Genomic DNA, 19050 nt, shown 5'->3' with positions numbered 1-19050 from the left:
TAGAAGCATTCCTTATTTGTACGAACACAGAGAACGAAATGCACTTAATGAGTAATGTAGAAAATAATGTTTAAAACTATCTTATTTTTGAAATATTTCAATCATAAAGTAGTGAAACATTCCCTAGCGAAATACTAAAACACTGACCTTCCCACATATTAAAACGCTTCTTTCCTGTATTATTTAATTACAACAATCTACTTAGTTATGACTAATAAACAGGCTTATTACACACCCAACCTATTTAATTAACTAAACCAAAATGTATTTTGGCCTTACTGCCTTTGTCAATTGAATGATGTACAAAAAACATAGTATATGGTAATAATTAAATAGGCAGGATGTGTAATAAGTAACCTTTCTATATTTACTTCTTTCATTCAGTCGGCTATTTAAAGGATTTCTAATAATACAACAATTAATGTATGCTCTTCCTAAAAAATTATATATATTTTTAGCATATAATGACAACATTTCTGCAATAGATAAGTTAATACTTTTAATATAAAGAAAAATATTACCTGAAGAAAAATTGCATGTTTCGAAATAAATTTTCGCACAAATTATCTTTAGAGATTACTTTCCTTCGTTATTTTAATATGACGTTTTTACAGTGTGAATAGATATCATTTACAATTTCGACTATGCAGATAGCAAATTATTCTAGGAATTTTTTCAAACACACAAACATGTTTATTAGTGCTTTGTATGTTTATTATAAACACGGCGTTTAATTTCATTTTAAATATGTATTGACTGTAAACTTTTAAACAATGTAATCCATATAAATACAAGTTAAATATTAACTCGATCACGCGCACAGTAAATACGGCATTCGTCACACCACTCTCGTTGAATACCCTTTATCATCTACCCTTTATGTCCACGACCTCATTCTTTTCCACATTAATCTACAAAAAAATATTTAGAATATTAGATTACATAACTCGTTAAGTAGTAGAATAATAGTTAGTTAAATATTCTGAATATTTAAAACATTTAAACGTCATTTTCTTTGGCAAGAACCTTGGAATTCTGAAATTAAATTTCCATTTCACTATTAGTAAAGACTTTAATTTCACATAAATACTAGACTTATTAAAACGGTCGTAATTAAATTACCAGTCTATTATTTAAGATAGAGGTTGATTGCTGACAATAGAACTTGTAAACAAACAACTAGACACGAAGTTAACACAGAAAAAAACGTAGAGCCTACATTCTAGTCTAAGGAAGACTATTTGAAGGAAGAAATTTATAGATTGTAACCGGATATATGTTATTTACAAGTTCTTTTCGCCACGGGACTGATGACTGACCAAAAACTTCGAAACACTTTCCCCTGTATCAATGAATTAAGGCAGTAATATATGGAATAGACCAACTGTCACCGCATTGCATTCGGGCTAATGAATAAATAAATGAATTTAGAATAAAGTGACAGATTATTTCATCAACTTGTGTTAAATTCAATAATTTAAATAATTTACTTTAAATTTATTTATAACGTGCACGAAATACTATCGGGTTTGAATCCCTCAACTTTCGCATAAGATGTAGATGCGTTAGTAATTGCATCAAGAATAATTGCTTACCCAATCGTGTCTTCTACAGTGTAATTAACTCCATACAACTAATATAGATTAACAACCGCGATGACTAAGTAGTGCCACGAAGACCATAAGTTCCATGAGTATGGTATAGTCGGAACCGAACGTTACTACTAGTTTTTTTTTTTTTTTAAATACTGTATAATACTGTAAAAAGTGTATTTTCATTATATATTTTTGATAATTGAAATTATGAAATTATTATATATTCTAAACCAGGGGTGTCCAACCTTTTTGTTTCTATGGTCCACATTGCAAGATGTCGTGGAGTTTTGGGCCACAAGTATATTATATATACTTGTGGCCCAATTCTTAAATTTACTTGTATGTTTCAGGATTAACTTGTCTAGATTATAGTAATAAGTATTAAATCTTTATCAGGAAAAAGGATATTTTAAATAATTACTTCTATAGACACTTTCAGTTTTTACTTAGAAATAGATAAATTCGTTTATTATAAAGGAGACAAACAAAAATTTATTTGAAAAATATTTGCTTTATTTGGGTGTCTAATTAAAAACAAATGACAAAACACCATTTTAAAGTGCATTTTTATTCGTCTAATATATTTATAAATAATATGTAGCCCAAAAAGTAGCCAATGCGCCAAATGATATTTTTTACGCAAAACTAAACAAAGAATAGCCAACTTTGGCGCAAAGTAGCCAAATCATGCAACGCTGGAAGGAATATTAAATAAACTGGAGTTGGGACTCAAAGGATTAAACAACGACGTAACAATCTTTTATTAATTAAAGACGAAAACAGTCCTTAATGTCAGGCTACTATCTTTGTTCTATGCACTTTAACCAAAGTGCAGGAATAAATCTCTAATGCTGTCGAAGAATCCGTCCGTAAATCGGGATGGAGAGTCGAGTCCAGTTGATTAGTCGTAGCCGGGTGAAAGGTCAATTCCGGGTGGCTGTGTCACATTCGGTGACAAGTCGAAATCCGGACAGGAAGGCCTGGGCAGAGAAAAGGTTTATGTCTTCCAGCAGCAACCTTTTCCACCGAGGCCTCTTACGCTCGACGGATTCTTCCACCATTTTTTCGGACTCCTTTCTGTTTAATCCCGTCTCACTTGATCGTGTCTCCACCGTCCATTCTGGAATTTCCGGATATCGCCGATTTAGATAATGAACGAGAAACGAAGCGCTGTCGTCCGGAGTTACGACGACCACCCGTTTGACGTCGAGTGTACGCAACTCCTCCTCCGCATCTTTCGGAAGCACCCGTGCTTCCGAAAGATTACACGAGGTGAAGACGAGACCTCATCCTCGGGCTCTGCATAGCCCGAGGTATGCCACTTCTTCAATTCTTTGAAATTATTCATCCTACAAAGAAAAATAAGCGAATGTTGTGAAAACAGAACTTGCATTAATTAAAAATTCTACGTAAGAAATTTATACATTTTTATGTAAAATTCATTTTAAAATTCAATAAAGATTTATAATAGAAGATTATAGAAAATGATCGTTTTCATTATAATAAACATTTCATATTGCCTGAACACAAAATATCTCTGAAAATAAAGAAATCTTCATTTATTAAAGTATAGAGTATAGAGGTGTGAATTTTGTACGGAATATAATGTGTATATAAACCATAGCGGAAAATATCAATTTCAAGTATTTATTAATTCTTGTTTTTCTTTTACAATTTCCATTGAATTTACTAGATCTAAACGAAAATTAACAATTAAAAGGGTGAAAAGTAACTTCGAAAATAAGTGGAGACACCGTTCGTCGTCTCTGTTACCAAACCCATCAATTGTTATCTAAATGGAGCTTTGTCGGAAAATCATTGCCACTCATTATGATATTCGGAGCTTAACAATGTTAAAAAATGCTGAAATTAATAAAGTTCGTAGTCTCAACTTACCGATAAAATCACTGCAAATAACGAAAAAGTAAAAAAAACGCTCGAAATCAATGACTTTAAATCGCACGAACCAAAAATTCAACCGTTCGCAAGAACAATAATCGACCGCTCGCAACAAATTGTCAGAGTTTTATTGTCGCGTCGCCCCGAAATTTATGTCTGTCTAAAACGGCTTCCTCGTACGAATTTGTTAAAAGTATATTATTCTTCCGTAAATCGTCTTAGATTTTCTTCCGAAATTACATTTCGTCGTTATCTCGCCATCCAATAACGGGTATCGGCATTGAAATTTCGATAGTTTTGTTATGTTAAAGCCTGTCTTTTGTTTGTCCACGGACCTTTGCCAACTTACCGACGCACTCCCCACTCGATTCGCCCTCCTAGTCATACAACGACCTCGAGATCGGATTTTAGTATCCCGTGCAGATTAAGAGATCAGAAGGGATTAAACTCTGACCCCCTGCGATTCTCACAATAACATATTACAATTATAAACACAAATGTTAATTCTGTAGTCCGTGTGTACTCTTGATTCTGTGCCCCAAAGGAAAGTGTAAATTGAAACTTTATATTATATGCGTACATTTACTAGATTGAAAAATATGAATAAATTTCCTTTATTTTGCCTCGCTTAATGCTAATTTGTTCATATTTTGGTAACATTATTAACAATCGAAACATAATTGTAGGTGAGAAAATAATCACCCATTCTGACAAGCTATTAGAAACATGTGATTTGTAAAACAAATAAATATTTTCAATTTATTTATGAGGAAATAATTACATGACTGAAATTCAATTTATTACATTAACAAAACGTTTTCCTCTCAACATTTAGAATACAAAAAAGGATACCATTCATAAAGTCTTTCGAACAATTATAGATACTTTAATAGTAATTATTTTTACCGCTAAGGTAAAAAGTAATTGCAGTTGTAATTGCTTTACATATTTAGAATAATCAATTTTTAAATTATCAATCTCAACCTTTAAAAATATGATATACGAGGGTTCCACGACTGTTGCTGGCGATGAAATCGTGATAAACACTGGTTGACATGTAAATAAAAGCATCGTTAACGACGGCGTAACCTCCACTCAGAACGCCAATGACAACGTGTTGACCCGAATTATCGTACTTTATCAACGGCGAACCAGAATCTCCCTATAAACAAATATAATTAATTTATTAATTAGAAAAATGCACGTCATCACCGTCGAAGAACGTAATCGTTTTACATTCAGTAAAGCCACTCCGGGTGTTGCTGTCAGTATTTCTTGACCAGTTGTTTTAATACCAGAGGAATTCATCCATCCACGTTTTGGATTCACTAACTGTACTTCTGCCCAGTGCAGATATTCAGTGCTTTTATCTGAATTACATTAAAAAAACTGTTGTTTTTTTTCGTTCATGTTGAATCATTAAGTTTATATAAGTGAAAATAATTGCCGTATTCTTTACTTCATCTTGTATTAAACATTAACACAGACATATTTTTTAATGTTGTTACAGTAGACCCCCTATAACACTGTTGATAATTCCGTGTTATGTAAATTCCATGTTGTACCAGTCACTTAGATTTTACAAATCTTGGCCCGGCACACGTATTTGTAAAATCTAAGTGACTCGTACAACATGGAATTTATATAACACGGAATTATCAACAGTGTTATAGAGGGAGTCTACTGTATTATATAATTAACATTAAACACTTGTATAATTAAATATATTGCAAAATTGTTTTATTTTCTTTTCAATAACTTTAAAGATTTAACTATTTGTAAATAAAAATAAACAAACAAAATTACCTTTTTCAATGTCACCCCAACCGACAATAATGGCATAACCAGAAGTAAATCGCGGACCAACTATAACTAAAGGTGCTGGTTGAATATTTGCTGAAAGTTCGATAGGTTTATTAAGAAGTAAAACGGCGATATCGTAAAGATATAGTGTTCCATTAAAGGACGGGTGCAAAATTATTTTATCAAACAATATTTTACGTCCCTGGTATTTATTAAGGTTACCGACTCTTCCATATAAATCTTGACTTTCAATACTAAAGTAAAATAAATTAATTTATACGTAAACATTAAAATAAATAAATAAATATGATTTTAAAGCTTATTATAACTTGTTTGGTTATTTCTGCCAATTCACGCAGATAGGGTTTAAATATAATGGTTTTTCAATGGGAAACGTTTTCAAAACTTTTCGAAAACAGTAGCTATAACCTAAATGAATCAATATTCCGTTTGTACTAGTCTTTCTTCTAAAATACTCGTTACTAAAATATATAGGCCTATATATAAGTTTTATCAAATCCCATATTAAATCATTAATTGTACTTGCTAGGAAGGCATTGCACGTAGAAATGAATTACATTAAGCTTTAAAGAGGGTAAACAAAACCCTCTTTTTCGAAAAATTCAAAAATTTGTTTTGTGTTTTGTTCAAAAAGAAAACAAATTTTTGCATTTTTCGACGTTTCAAAGTCTCCAGAGTCCGAAAACGTAAATAATTCGGGTAAATAACGTAAATAACCGATTGCCGTATTTTCCCTCAGTTATGTACTGTACAGTACCTGTATAACAGAGCAGGGATAGTAATACGGATGTAGTCGAAAATAATAAAGATGTAAAAATTATTTGGTTTAAAAACAGTTACTAGTTTATAACGAAGGGAGTTCAATAACTAATAAAAGAATGTTTGTGTTAATTTAAGGTACTTTAAATATTCTTAATGTTATAGAGATAAAACGTATTGTTGTCCGATTTATTAATGTTTATTTAATATTCAAATTTTAAATTATTCTCATCATCAAACCACTTGATTGTATGTTGTTTATCAAATTAGATTTTTTTCTAAAGACTTCAATAAAAATTGAAATGAACATACCCGGCTATAGGATGAGCTGCTGTAAGTACTGTTTCTGTTGATATTAATGTAGAACCCGCGCGAAATTCGCCATTTATACGTAATTTCTCGAACAATGCCACCTAAATTAAATAATTTTATATCTGTAAGGTAAATCATTATATCTGATCTTTAATAAAAGTTTAAATGAGTAAACATACCATATAAGGAAATCTATCACGAGCGATTTCACCTCCAACAATCCTCCGTTGTCTTCCTAAAAATGTATTAAATTATCTCATAAATATGGAATTATTATCTGAAAAATACAACGTTTTCTTTTCTACCTGATTTGGGTTCATTTCTCTCGTAAACTGACAGGGCATATATGACATTTAGGAAAAAGAATAATAATCCGAATCTGTAATTTATAATTTTTCTGATTATAGATTCACTCGTGTAAATAAATGCAGTGTACAGTGAATGAAACTCCACATCACTTTGTATTTCTCGATCTCTGCTCTGTGGGCATCAACATAGCTTATTAATTATATCTATCATAGCATTGACAAGGCTCAAATGAAGTTCAACATTACCATTTTTCGTCTGCAATATCATAATGATATAGAATTTATGGCTTTTTTGGTTGACAATATATTCGTGTTAATAACTAATTTTTTTTTAAAATTAAATGTAGATTTTGTATAATATTATCTTAAACCTTATCACAAAATTCAAATGAACCTGTAATTAAAGCATTCGTTTAAAAATTTTGAAATAAATCATATGTCATGTCATGTTTCATTCAGTCGGTTATTTCTGGGATTTCTAATAATACAATAATTAATCTACGNATTATGTATTTTAAAATAATATAAATGTTTGCACACGTGAAAACTTTTGAAATGACTATATATGAAAATTTGAGAAATCATGCATATATTTATTCTACTGATTAATGTATTTTCAGTTGCTTATTTATTAAACTTGTAGGCCTATATGCTTATCTACAGATACTGTACATAACGAAATCCATACAGTAGCTTTAAATTACTATTTAAAAATTACTGTTACTAAATGTACATCGATATCGTCTGCACCAGCTTCGTCACGATGAAATATTTTCGCGGACTGGCATTAATTCGTCTATCGGAGGTTGAAAAATACTGCAATAGCGTATTATAAGTAATGTTTTTGGTACGCATGCAAAACTGTATAAAGGTGATATTTTTTAATCTGATCAAGGAAAATTACTCGCACTTTGAAATTCCTGCTCGTATTTAACTATTGTTTTGAATTCTTGTAAGTCTGAGACATAATCGCGCTATACCTCCTTTTAATGTTATTTAAAAACTTTTATTTTTTTGACTAATAATTTAATTTATTTTCGATTTTATTTACGTTTTTTCCAATTTTTACGAGCGTTAAAATCAAAGATCGATCCCTTGGTTTGACACTTTCACTAAATTTTTAACAACTCAGCTTCAGTATCTCTCCAGCTTCACATATGAGATGGTGGCTTGTGCAGCGCAATACGCAGATCTTCACTCACAGCTGGCAATATCAATTCTTCACCAATAGGGTGCGATTTTCCTGATTTATCAATAAGCAAACAAATGTTGTAAGATTCACGTAATCCATCATCGTCTTGTTTCGATTCGGCTGAAAACATACAGGGTAAAGTTGGATGTTTCGAATGATATTCTTTGAGCATTTGTGCGAAAGTAAGAGGAATTTTTATCTTTTCTGTCAAAATAAATTTTCGTCAAATGTTTTGCTATTTGTGAAAGTTTCGTGGCTTCATTTCAGAAAACTCTGGCAAATCACGCACATTGGTGATGTCTTGTATAAATTATTATTCTCCTGGATATATCAGATGGAAAACAAAACAATCTTACACCTTTGACTTTCAAATTCTTTCAATTCGGTGCTGAATAATAAACTATTTAAATATATACAGTGATACCTCGACTTAAGCTATCCCGACTTACGCGAACCCGGAGTTACGCGATTTTCAAATCTCGTCGATTCGTCTTTTGTTTGAACGCCACGCAACTCTTGATTACTCACTCCCCCCACACTATTGTTTAGCTTACATGTTCGAACGTGCCTCGCGGAATCGATGNTTATATATTATTTTTAGCATATAATGACAACATTTCTGCAATAGATAAGTTAATACTTTTAATATAAAAAAAAATATTACCTGAAGAAAAATTGCATGTTTCGAAATAAATTTTTGCACAAATTATCTTTAGAGATTACTTTCCTTCGTTTTTACAGTGTGAATAGATATCATTTACAATTTCGACGATGCAGATAGCAAATTATTCTAGGAATTTTTTCAAGCACAAAAACATGTTTATTAGTACTTTGTATGTGTATTATAAACACGGCGTTTAATTTCATTTTAAATATGTATTGACTGTAAACTTTTAAACAATATAATCCATATAAATACAAGTTAAATATTAACTCGATCACTCGCACGGTAAATACGGCATTCGTCACACGACTCTCGTTGAATACCCTTTATCGTCTACCCTTTATGTCCCCAACCTCATTCTTTTCCACATTAATCGACAAAAGGATTGTAGAATATTCATTTACATAACTCATTAAGTAACAGAATAATAGCTAATTAAATATTCCGAATATTTAAAACATTTAAACGTCATTTTCTTTACTAGATAAAACTTTATATAATAAAGGCACATAATTATTTGGTAAGAATCTTGGAATTCTGAAATTAAATTCCCATTTCACTATTAGTAAATCGGTATTGTAAAGAATTGAATTTCACATAAATACTAGACTTAATACACCGGTGGTAATAAAATTATTAGTCTAGTATTTAAGATAGAGGTTGATAGCTGACAATAGAACTTGTAAACAAACAAGTAGACACGAAGTTAAAACAGAAGAAAGCGTAGAGCCTACATTCTAGCCTAAGGAAGATTATTTGAAGGAAGTAATTTACAGATTATAACCGGATATATGTTATTTACAAGTTCTTTTCGCCACGGGACTGATGACTGACCAAAAACTTCGAAACACTTTCCCCTGTATCAATGAATTAAGGCAGTAATATATGGAATAGACCAACTGTCACCGCATTGCATTCGGGCTAATGAATAAATAAATGAATTTAGAATAAAGTGACAGATTATTTCATCAACTTGTGTTAAATTCAATAATTTAAATAATTTACTTTAAATTTATTTATAACGTGCACGNATTGCTGACAATAGAACTTGTAAACAAACAACTAGACACGAAGTTAACACAGAAAAAAACGTAGAGCCTACATTCTAGTCTAAGGAAGACTATTTGAAGGAAGAAATTTATAGATTGTAACCGGATATATGTTATTTACAAGTTCTTTTCGCCACGGGGCTGATGACTGACCAAAAACTTCGAAACACTTTCCACTGTATCAATGAATTAAGGCAGTAATATATGGAATAGACCAACTGTCACCGGATTGCATTCGGGCTAATGACTAAATAAATGAATTTAGAATAAAGTGACAGATTATTTCATCAACTTGTGTTAAATTCAATAATTCAAATAATTTACTTTAAATTTATTTATAACGTGCACGAAATACTATCGGGTTTGAATCCCTCAACTTTCGCATAAGATGTAGATGCGTTAGTAATTGCATCAAGAATAATTGCTTACCCAATCGTGTCTTCTACAGTGTAATTAACTCCATACAACTAATATAGATTAACAACCGCGATGACTAAGTAGTGCCACGAAGACCATAAGTTCCATGAGTATGGTATAGTCGGAACCGAACGTTACTACTAGTGTTTTTTTTTTTTTAAATACTGTATAATACTGTAAAAAGTGTATTTTCATTATATATTTTTGATAATTGAAATTATGAAATTATTATATATTCTAAACCAGGGGTGTCCAACCTTTTTGTTTCTATGGTCCACATTNTATAACGTTCACGAAAAAATATCGGGTTTGAATCACTCAACATTGATATGCTAATTATAATTTATTTAGTTTTATATTTTGTGGTGTTATTGCGTTTATATTTATCCACAAAGAATTTGTGGTAATTTTTTATAAATATATTATAAATAATTTAATAATTTTATTTAAGTATTAATTTTCTTAGTTATTAAACTACATACCACACATATATAAATGTTGACACACCGTTAATATTATTATTTAACACGGTTTTACTTAAGGTATGTATGCATTTATATTCTATAGCACGGCTAATTTTTAAGTATCATGTAGAAAAAACTATACTGTAAAATCTAGTAATTCGTCATTGAAATTACCGTACTTTCCGGCGTATAAGACGACCCCCGACTTTTACAGTTAAAATATTGTGTTTGGGATATACTCGCCATATTATTGGAGATTCAATCGCTGATGATGAAGAATTTCTTTTTATAATATGTTTACTCGTTTAAACTCTTATCGTACAGAATGATTTTCTTTAGAAATATAAAACTATTATAATTTAGGTAGCAGTGTTCGGGAATAGAAAATTTTCTGGAGATTATACATTAAGTTAGTAAAGTTGACTGACATTTTGTCAATTTTTAATGAACTTTTTTCTCTTCGATCCCCGTTCAATGTAACATCGAGCGCTTTGAGACCCGGTTAAATGTGTATTTAGCATTGAATGTAATGGGAAGAAGGACAAAAAGCGAAATTTGAGGCGCGAATTAAGTACGAATATGTATAGATGATACTGTGAAGGGGATTCGTCTTCTACAACGGCCATACTAAGCTAAAAATATCGGTTCTCGTCCTATCACCGAAGCCAAAAAACGTCGGACCCGCTCGGTACGTGTGACGGAGACGACTTGGAAATACCGGATGCTGCTGTCGCTATTCTTTTTCTTTCATCCTTCGGCCTATCTCTTTTTCTTTCATCCTTCGGCCTATCTCTTCTTCTTTCATTCTTCGACCTATCTCTTTTTCTTTCATCTAATCAAATTGATAACTTCGCGCAGTTAATACATTACATTATGTCAAGCAAACATTTCTTTTCTATAGCCTTTAGCTTCCCGTACTGAACAGTACCTGTTATAAAAACTTTTTTAACAAAATCTAATAGTTTCAGTTAATATAAAACGACAAAAAGCTTAATTTTCAAGGTGGGTAAGTTTTATTTTAAAAAAAAGTGTAAATGAAAATTTTATTCATTGTTAAGAAATAAACGAAGTAAAGATTTCTTTTTAGAAATGCCTACTGCACGGTGAGAAACAAATAACAGAGAATTGTGTAAACAAATTATTTTATTAGTCACGATATGCAATAGAAACATTTCTAAAGTTGTACAAAAATATTCGGGTGGAACCTGAGAAAAATAGATTAATACCGACAAGTGTTATTTTCGTGTATTTATTAAATACTCATTANTATGACACCGTGAAATGAAAGTATGACTACGATGTGATATTATGCTGAGATGATATAACCACATTCGAATTCGGATCCTCACAATAGCTACAATTTATTTTGTATTATTTATTTCTATGTTTGATATATCTACGGATACTTAAGACACTCTATGTGGTGATTTCTTGTAACCGTGAACGAATCAAAAGGCGAGATAAGGTTAACGAGAACATTTATTAGTTTACATACATCAGATTTGGATTTTACACAAATTGCGAACATATACCCCGACTTACGCAAATTCGACTTACGCGGTTATCGCTTGGTCTCACCTATCGCGTAAGTTCGGGGTATTACTGTATTTAAATAGTTTATTATTCAGCACCGAATATATATATACATATAACAAGAAATCTAACTAATTGACATCGAAAGAAACAAACAATCAGCTTCGCTCTAGAAACACAGTATACTCTGAAAAACTATATACACTAACGATTTAAAACGTCATTGCTGGTGCTGATTTCAACGTGTGCGACTGCCGACAGGATATATTATTCAATTAATTTAGTTTAGGGCACAAGACGCTACTTGCAATTATTTTAAAACATGTTAAATGTTTTAACTCAGGTGTGGCCAAAACGTGGCGCATTGGACGACTACAAGTGGCGCTTCAGTCGGTTCCGAGCAACATTGCCAGATTTGGCTTCATTGCAATTAAGAATATTACATAGGAAATTAATTTTTTACAGTGTGTCCTGGCAAGTGTATTTCTTACACAATTCGGTGCAATCGACCTCCTGTTGACCTTTTTTTTTTATTTTTTTTTGCTTGTACGTTACACGATGCATTCGTGTTCATGTACACCACTGATGTCATATAGAACTATTTTATACGGGTAGCTACACTACAACCGCATTTTTCATTGCTTGTTCTGTGGCAAATCTAAATTTTCGTCTTATAAATTGAAATACCTAAATAAGGGATGGCCGAAATTTTTCTCCGCCCCGGGCGGCTAACACTCACGGTACGCCACTGCGCATGTAAACTCGTCTTGTAAAAAATTGGCCACTCCTGCTTTAACTGCAATAAGATCGTTTCGTCTTGTTGAAATTAGTACTACTTTTAATATAAATTATAAAAAACCGATGGGATCGGTATAAATATTAACAGACTAAAAATAAAAAATGTTTAGTTAAAAACAAGTAAAATTATACTCTTTCTATTTCCTACTTCGAGGATTCTACGAGCCAAAAAACGACAATGGCAAGGAACAATCATTATTTTATTAATACGATCCAAATGCATTTCGCCATCAGGCCTCCNAAAAACAAATAACAGAGAATTGTGTAAACAAATTATTTTATTAGTCACGATATGCAATAGAAACATTTCTAAAGTTGTACAAAAATATTCGGGTGGAACCTGAGAAAAATAGATTAATACCGACAAGTGTTATTTTCGTGTATTTATTAAATACTCATTACATAATAATTTATTTGCAAAACTAAATTAAATGTTGGTTGAAAACCTTAACGCATTATACAGAATGTACAGAAGGTACTGTACGTATGTACGCTAGCGTATGTACTGTACGTACAGTAATTGTGCGTGATATCTTGTAAATTACTTTCTAAATTTAAAATTACTCTGGTATTCGAAGTTTCAAATATTGAAATTTGATCGGAACAGCTATTCNCGAGGAGGTCTGGAACCGGTCGGAGGACTAAGTACAGGAGTACGAGAAGCATGTGGTTGAATGTTGGTCCAGGTTAAGGATGGTAGATTGGCCGCTTGTAAGGCTTGCTCTAAGTGAGGAGGGCAGCTATAATTTATAGGTAAGATGAGGGTGATAGGAACGCTTTGAAAGGTTTGAGGTTGTGCTTGAGCGAAGCGGATAGCTGCTTGTACTGCATCAACGTTGACTTCGCGGGTTGTAGTGGTGGGAGTAGTTGTAGTAGTTGTTAGAGGTGGAGAAGGTGAAGGGGTAAAGCTCTGCCATTCCTGATCTTCGGCCATCCTATAAAGGGGAAATATTGAGAATGAATTTAAAATTTTGGTGAAGGCCAAAGAATTGAACAAAGGGTAGAGATATTTCAAACCAAGGAACAGGGTGAGAAGAGGGGTTTGGATGTTCTCCATATATTTCAGAAACAATAGAGCCCCAGCGCAGTATGTGATCACCTTTTTTAAATTTAATGTTGTATCTGAATTGAATAAGAGAGGAAGGCTTATCTAAAAAGTAAAGATGGATAGTAAAGATAGGATGGTCGGGAAGTTGGGAGGATATTAATAATAAGAAGGACTGGGAGTAACACTCCAAGATGGCAGCCCAAGTGCCTCTTGTAATTTGGAAATCAATTCCTCCGAAAAAGATGATGTCCTTTTGTATGGTAGGTACTTGTGGATGTGAGGCGTTGATGTGTTGACGAAGAAAGGAATGTGCACCTTCCCACAAACAATTGGCTGAGCGGAACGGGCATAAAAGAGGTCGGAAGTTGCAGGATTCTTCATGGGTTCGCCGGTTGTCTTCTTGTAACAATTCCGGACATCCAAAGGGTTGAAACTCGCACGGGGCCTGTATGGTGCCTGCTATCTGTTCTGCGATTAAGCTTCGTATGTGTCCTAATGGTTCTCGACAGGTGTGACAGTTAGTAATGCGGGGACGACAGTCGGCGCATACAATATGTCCGTTTGTACACTGATAAACGGGTGGACGCACCCGAGTATAGCAAATGGGACAATTTAAAAGAGAAATTAATGCTGCCTCCATGGTATTGATTATGGTCTGTAAGAGAGAGGAAATAGCTATATTGGTGTTGGGGAACAATATATTTTTATGTTAATGCAAAATTGATATTAATAATGAGGAAAATGATTTAATAATGAGGAAAAGAATATTAAAAATGAGAAAGATGATAATTTGATATAAAATGTAAAAATAAGGAAAAATTATAAAGTGTGATATTTGGATCACGCTGAAGATTGATGAAGGAAGTGATCTGATTACATTAAGGGAGGAGTTCGGTCTCCTGGNTTAAAATTCAATAAAGATTTATAATAGAAGATTATAGAAAATGATCGTTTTCATTATAATAAACATTTCATATTGCCTGAACACAAAATATCTCTGAAAATAAAGAAATCTTCATTTATTAAAGTATAGAGTATAGAGGTGTGAATTTTGTACGGAATATAATGTGTATATAAACCATAGCGGAAAATATCAATTTCAAGTATTTATTAATTCTTGTTTTTCTTTTACAATTTCCATTGAATTTACTAGATCTAAACGAAAATTAACAATTAAAAGGGTGAAAAGTAACTTCGAAAATAAGTGGAGACACCGTTCGTCGTCTCTGTTACCAAACCCATCAATTGTTATCTAAATGGAGCTTTGTCGGAAAATCATTGCCACTCATTATGATATTCGGAGCTTAACAATGTTAAAAAATGCTGAAATTAATAAAGTTCGTAGTCTCAACTTACCGATAAAATCACTGCAAATAACGAAAAAGTAAAAAAAACGCTCGAAATCAATGACTTTAAATCGCACGAACCAAAAATTCAACCGTTCGCAAGAACAATAATCGACCGCTCGCAACAAATTGTCAGAGTTTTATTGTCGCGTCGCCCCGAAATTTATGTCTGTCTAAAACGGCTTCCTCGTACGAATTTGTTAAAAGTATATTATTCTTCCGTAAATCGTCTTAGATGTTCTTCCGAAATTACATTTCGTCGTTATCTTGCCATCCAATAACGGGTATCGGCATTGAAATTTCGATAGTTTTGTTATGTTAAAGCCTGTCTTTTGTTTGTCCACGGACCTTTGCCGACTTACCGACGCACTCCCCACTCGATTCGCCCTCCTAGTCATACAACGACCTCGAGATCGGATTTTAGTATCCTGTGCAGATTAAGAGATCAGAAGGGATTAACCTCTGACCCCCTGCGATTCTCACAATAACATATTACAATTATAAACACAAATGTTAATTCTGTAGTCCGTGTGTACTCTTGATTCTGTGCCCCAAAGGAAAGTGTAAATTGAAACTTTATATTATATGCGTACATTTACTAGATTGAAAAATATGAATAAATTTCCTTTATTTTGCCTCGCTTAATGCTAATTTGTTCATATTTTGGTAACATTATTAACAATCGAAACATAATTGTAGGTGAGAAAATAATCACCCATTCTGACACGCTATTAGAAACATGTGATTTGTAAAACAAATACATATTTTCAATTTATTTATGAGGAAATAATTACATGACTGAAATTCAATTTATTACATTAACAAAACGTTTTCCTCTCAACATTTAGAATACAAAAAAGGATACCATTCATAAAGTCTTTCGAACAATTATAGATACTTTAATAGTAATTATTTTTACCGCTAAGGTAAAAAGTAATTGCAGTTGTAATTGCTTTACATATTTAGAATAATCAATTTTTAAATTATCAATCTCAACCTTTGAAAATATGATATACGAGGGTTCCACGACTGTTGCTGGCTATGAAATCGTGATGAACACTGGTTGACATGTAAATAAAAGCATCGTTAACGACGGCGTAACCTCCACTCAGAACGCCAATGACAACGTGTTGACCCGAATTATCGTACTTTATCAACGGTGAACCAGAATCTCCCTATAAACAAATATAATTAATTTATTAATTAGAAAAATGCACGTCATCACCGTCGAAGAACGTAATCGTTTTACATTCAGTAAAGCCACTCCGGGTGTTGCTGTCAGTATTTCTTGACCAGTTGTTTTAATACCAGAGGAATTCATCCATCCACGTTTTGGATTCACTAACTGTACTTCTGCCCAGTGCAGATATTCAGTGCTTTTATCTGAATTACGTTAAAAAAAAATGTTGTTTTTTTTCGTTCATGTTGAATCATTAAGTTTATATAAGTGAAAATAATTGCCGTATTCTTTACTTCATCTTGTATTAAACATTAACACAGACATATNAAATATTGAAATTTGATCGGAACAGCTATTCAAAATTTTTAATTCGTTAATTCTCCATTCATTTCTTTCAAACCTTACGATATTCATTACATCTATATACTAAAGGATTTTATATAAATCCCTTTATATAGCAGCGAAAATTAAAAATTCGAATGTAAATAATAATAACAACAATTTATATTATTATTTGTTTTATTGCGATCAGTTGATTTCTTAATCTAAAAAAAATAAAACTCTGGTAGACTTCAATAAGCCCTAAACCCCGACAAACTTAGATTCGCCCCTGTCTTAACGGAAAACGAATCGAAATTATCTTAATCGTAAACACCAGTAATTACAAAAAAGTGGCCAAAGATTTCACAAACTGCATTTAGACTGTCTACCCATCACACAAAAAGCAATTTAAATAATGATTTCCTGCAGAAAACAGGAATTTTAATACAAAATAAAAATAAGTAAAGACTGTTTTATTTTAGAGACATTTCAAATATTATAATCTCAACATTTGTTAAAATTTAGTTAAGTTTATAAATAAAAAAATCATGACTAAACCACACATTACACACAAAAATTGATACCAAACCAAGATTAATCGAAAAGATCGAAATGAAACCAAGTTTAAACCAAAAGATAAAAATATAGTTAAGTTTAAACCAAGAAATCATAACTAAACCACACATTAAACCCAAAAATTGATATCAAATTAAAATTAAACGAAAAGATCAAAAAGTAACCAAGTTTAAACCAGAACATGAAGATTTAGTTAAGTTTAAACCGAAAAATTATAACTAAACCACACATTAAACACANGGAGGCGTTGTTTCCGGTTGCTCTTCCTCTGCATCCGGTCGTGTGAGTTGTTGTGGAGTGGCCTCTATTTGTTTTTCCTCTTCTGTTGGTTCTTCCTCTCCTTCCGATTCCTCTTCTATTTCAGGTAAGTCTTCTGATTGTTGGGACATTTCGGTTAAGATAAATTCATCCCATGGATCTACCATATTTGGATTATCTGATATTAAAGATTGGGGTTTCGTGACAGTCGTAGTTTCAGGCTTTTCCCTTTCCAATTCTAATTGTGCACTACAGTGTTTTAATCGATTAGCATGAACTTGGAGTTGTTTCTTGGTGTGAATATTTTCGATAATAAATGTGACAGGACTTAATTCTGTTATTATTCGGAAAGGACCTGACCATCTCGGTGCTAGTTTTTTCTTTAGACCTTGAGAAATAACGACTTCGTTTAGGAAAACACGGTCTCCCACATGATAAGTAGATAATTTATGAGTACGGCGGTGATGTGTTTGACGTTCTTTAGCTGCTTGTTCGGCGTGTTCCTGTGCTATTTTGTGTGCATTAGCCATTCGGAGATGTAATTCTGCAGCAAAATTATCATCGATATCATATCTAGTCCGAGTAGGACGAGTAACCAAATCAAACGGATAAATGGGGTCTCTTCCGTATAGTAAAAAGAATGGGCTATCATTCGTAGATGCATGAATGGTTGTGTTGTAAGCAAAGAGTGCATACGGGATCCATTCATCCCAGTCTCGTTGATCTTTGGCGACATAATGCGATATGATGTCAATAAGGGTTTTGTTAAATCGTTCGACTATTCCGTTACATGCAGGATGATATGCAGTTGTTAAGAGTCTTTTTATATGGAGTAATTCACATACTTCTTTAAACATTTTAGAGATTAAATTCGGCGCTCGATCTGTAAGGAGTTGAGTAGGCGTTGAATGTCTTAAGACGATATTTGTAACAAAAGCTTTGGCGATGGTTTTACTATGGATATTAGGTAAAGGTATAGCTTCTGCGTATCGACTAAAATGATCGACAAATACTAATATATACTTGTTTCCGTTTGTTGTGATAGGCAAAGGACCTACGATGTCCATAGCAGTTCGTTCAAATAGATGTGTTAAAGGTGGAAATAATTGAAGTTCTGCTTCTTGACGTTTATCCTTCCTCTTGTGTAAGGCGCATCGTTGACAATCTTGACAATACGTTTTTATATCTTTATTCATAGTTTGCCAGAAAAATAATGGTCGAAGTTTTTGTTGCATTTTCTGTGCTCCTAAATGACCTCCAAATGGAGTGTCATGATATGTATGTAAGATGTAAGGAATTAAGACCGATGGTATAACTAGTTGTTCTAAAGGTTCTCCCATGAGAACAGGTTGTCGATGATATAGAGCTCCTTCCTCATCTAAAAAAAATTGATTCTCCAGGTTGGGATCTAGGGCTGTATCAGTTTCAAGCTTCTGAATTATAGGATTCCATTTTAGATCTTTCTTCTGAAGATCTCGGATTTGAGCTTTTGAATAAATGGGATCAA

General features: G+C 32.5%; 1 protein-coding gene across 1 annotated transcript; it reads right to left on the bottom strand.

The window, feature by feature from the left end:
- Positions 1-13421: 13421 nt before the first annotated feature.
- Positions 13422-14502, bottom strand: LOC111617752 (E3 ubiquitin-protein ligase SIAH1B-like). Its single transcript, XM_023359040.1, has 2 exons — positions 13832-14502; positions 13422-13749 (listed from the first exon to the last, which is right to left on the bottom strand). The coding sequence occupies exons 1-2, from the start codon at positions 14500-14502 to the stop codon at positions 13422-13424; spliced, it is 999 nt and encodes a 332-aa protein (XP_023214808.1).
- Between the last annotated feature and the right edge of the window lie 4548 nt (positions 14503-19050).

Source organism: Centruroides sculpturatus, unplaced genomic scaffold (genome assembly GCF_000671375.1).
Source record: "Centruroides sculpturatus isolate CEXI.00-Female unplaced genomic scaffold, Cexi_2.0 scaffold1410, whole genome shotgun sequence".
In the NCBI taxonomy this organism is placed as follows: domain Eukaryota; kingdom Metazoa; phylum Arthropoda; class Arachnida; order Scorpiones; family Buthidae; genus Centruroides; species Centruroides sculpturatus.
Note: the sequence above shows the minus strand (reverse complement) of the source record. Positions and strands in the feature narration are given on the sequence as shown.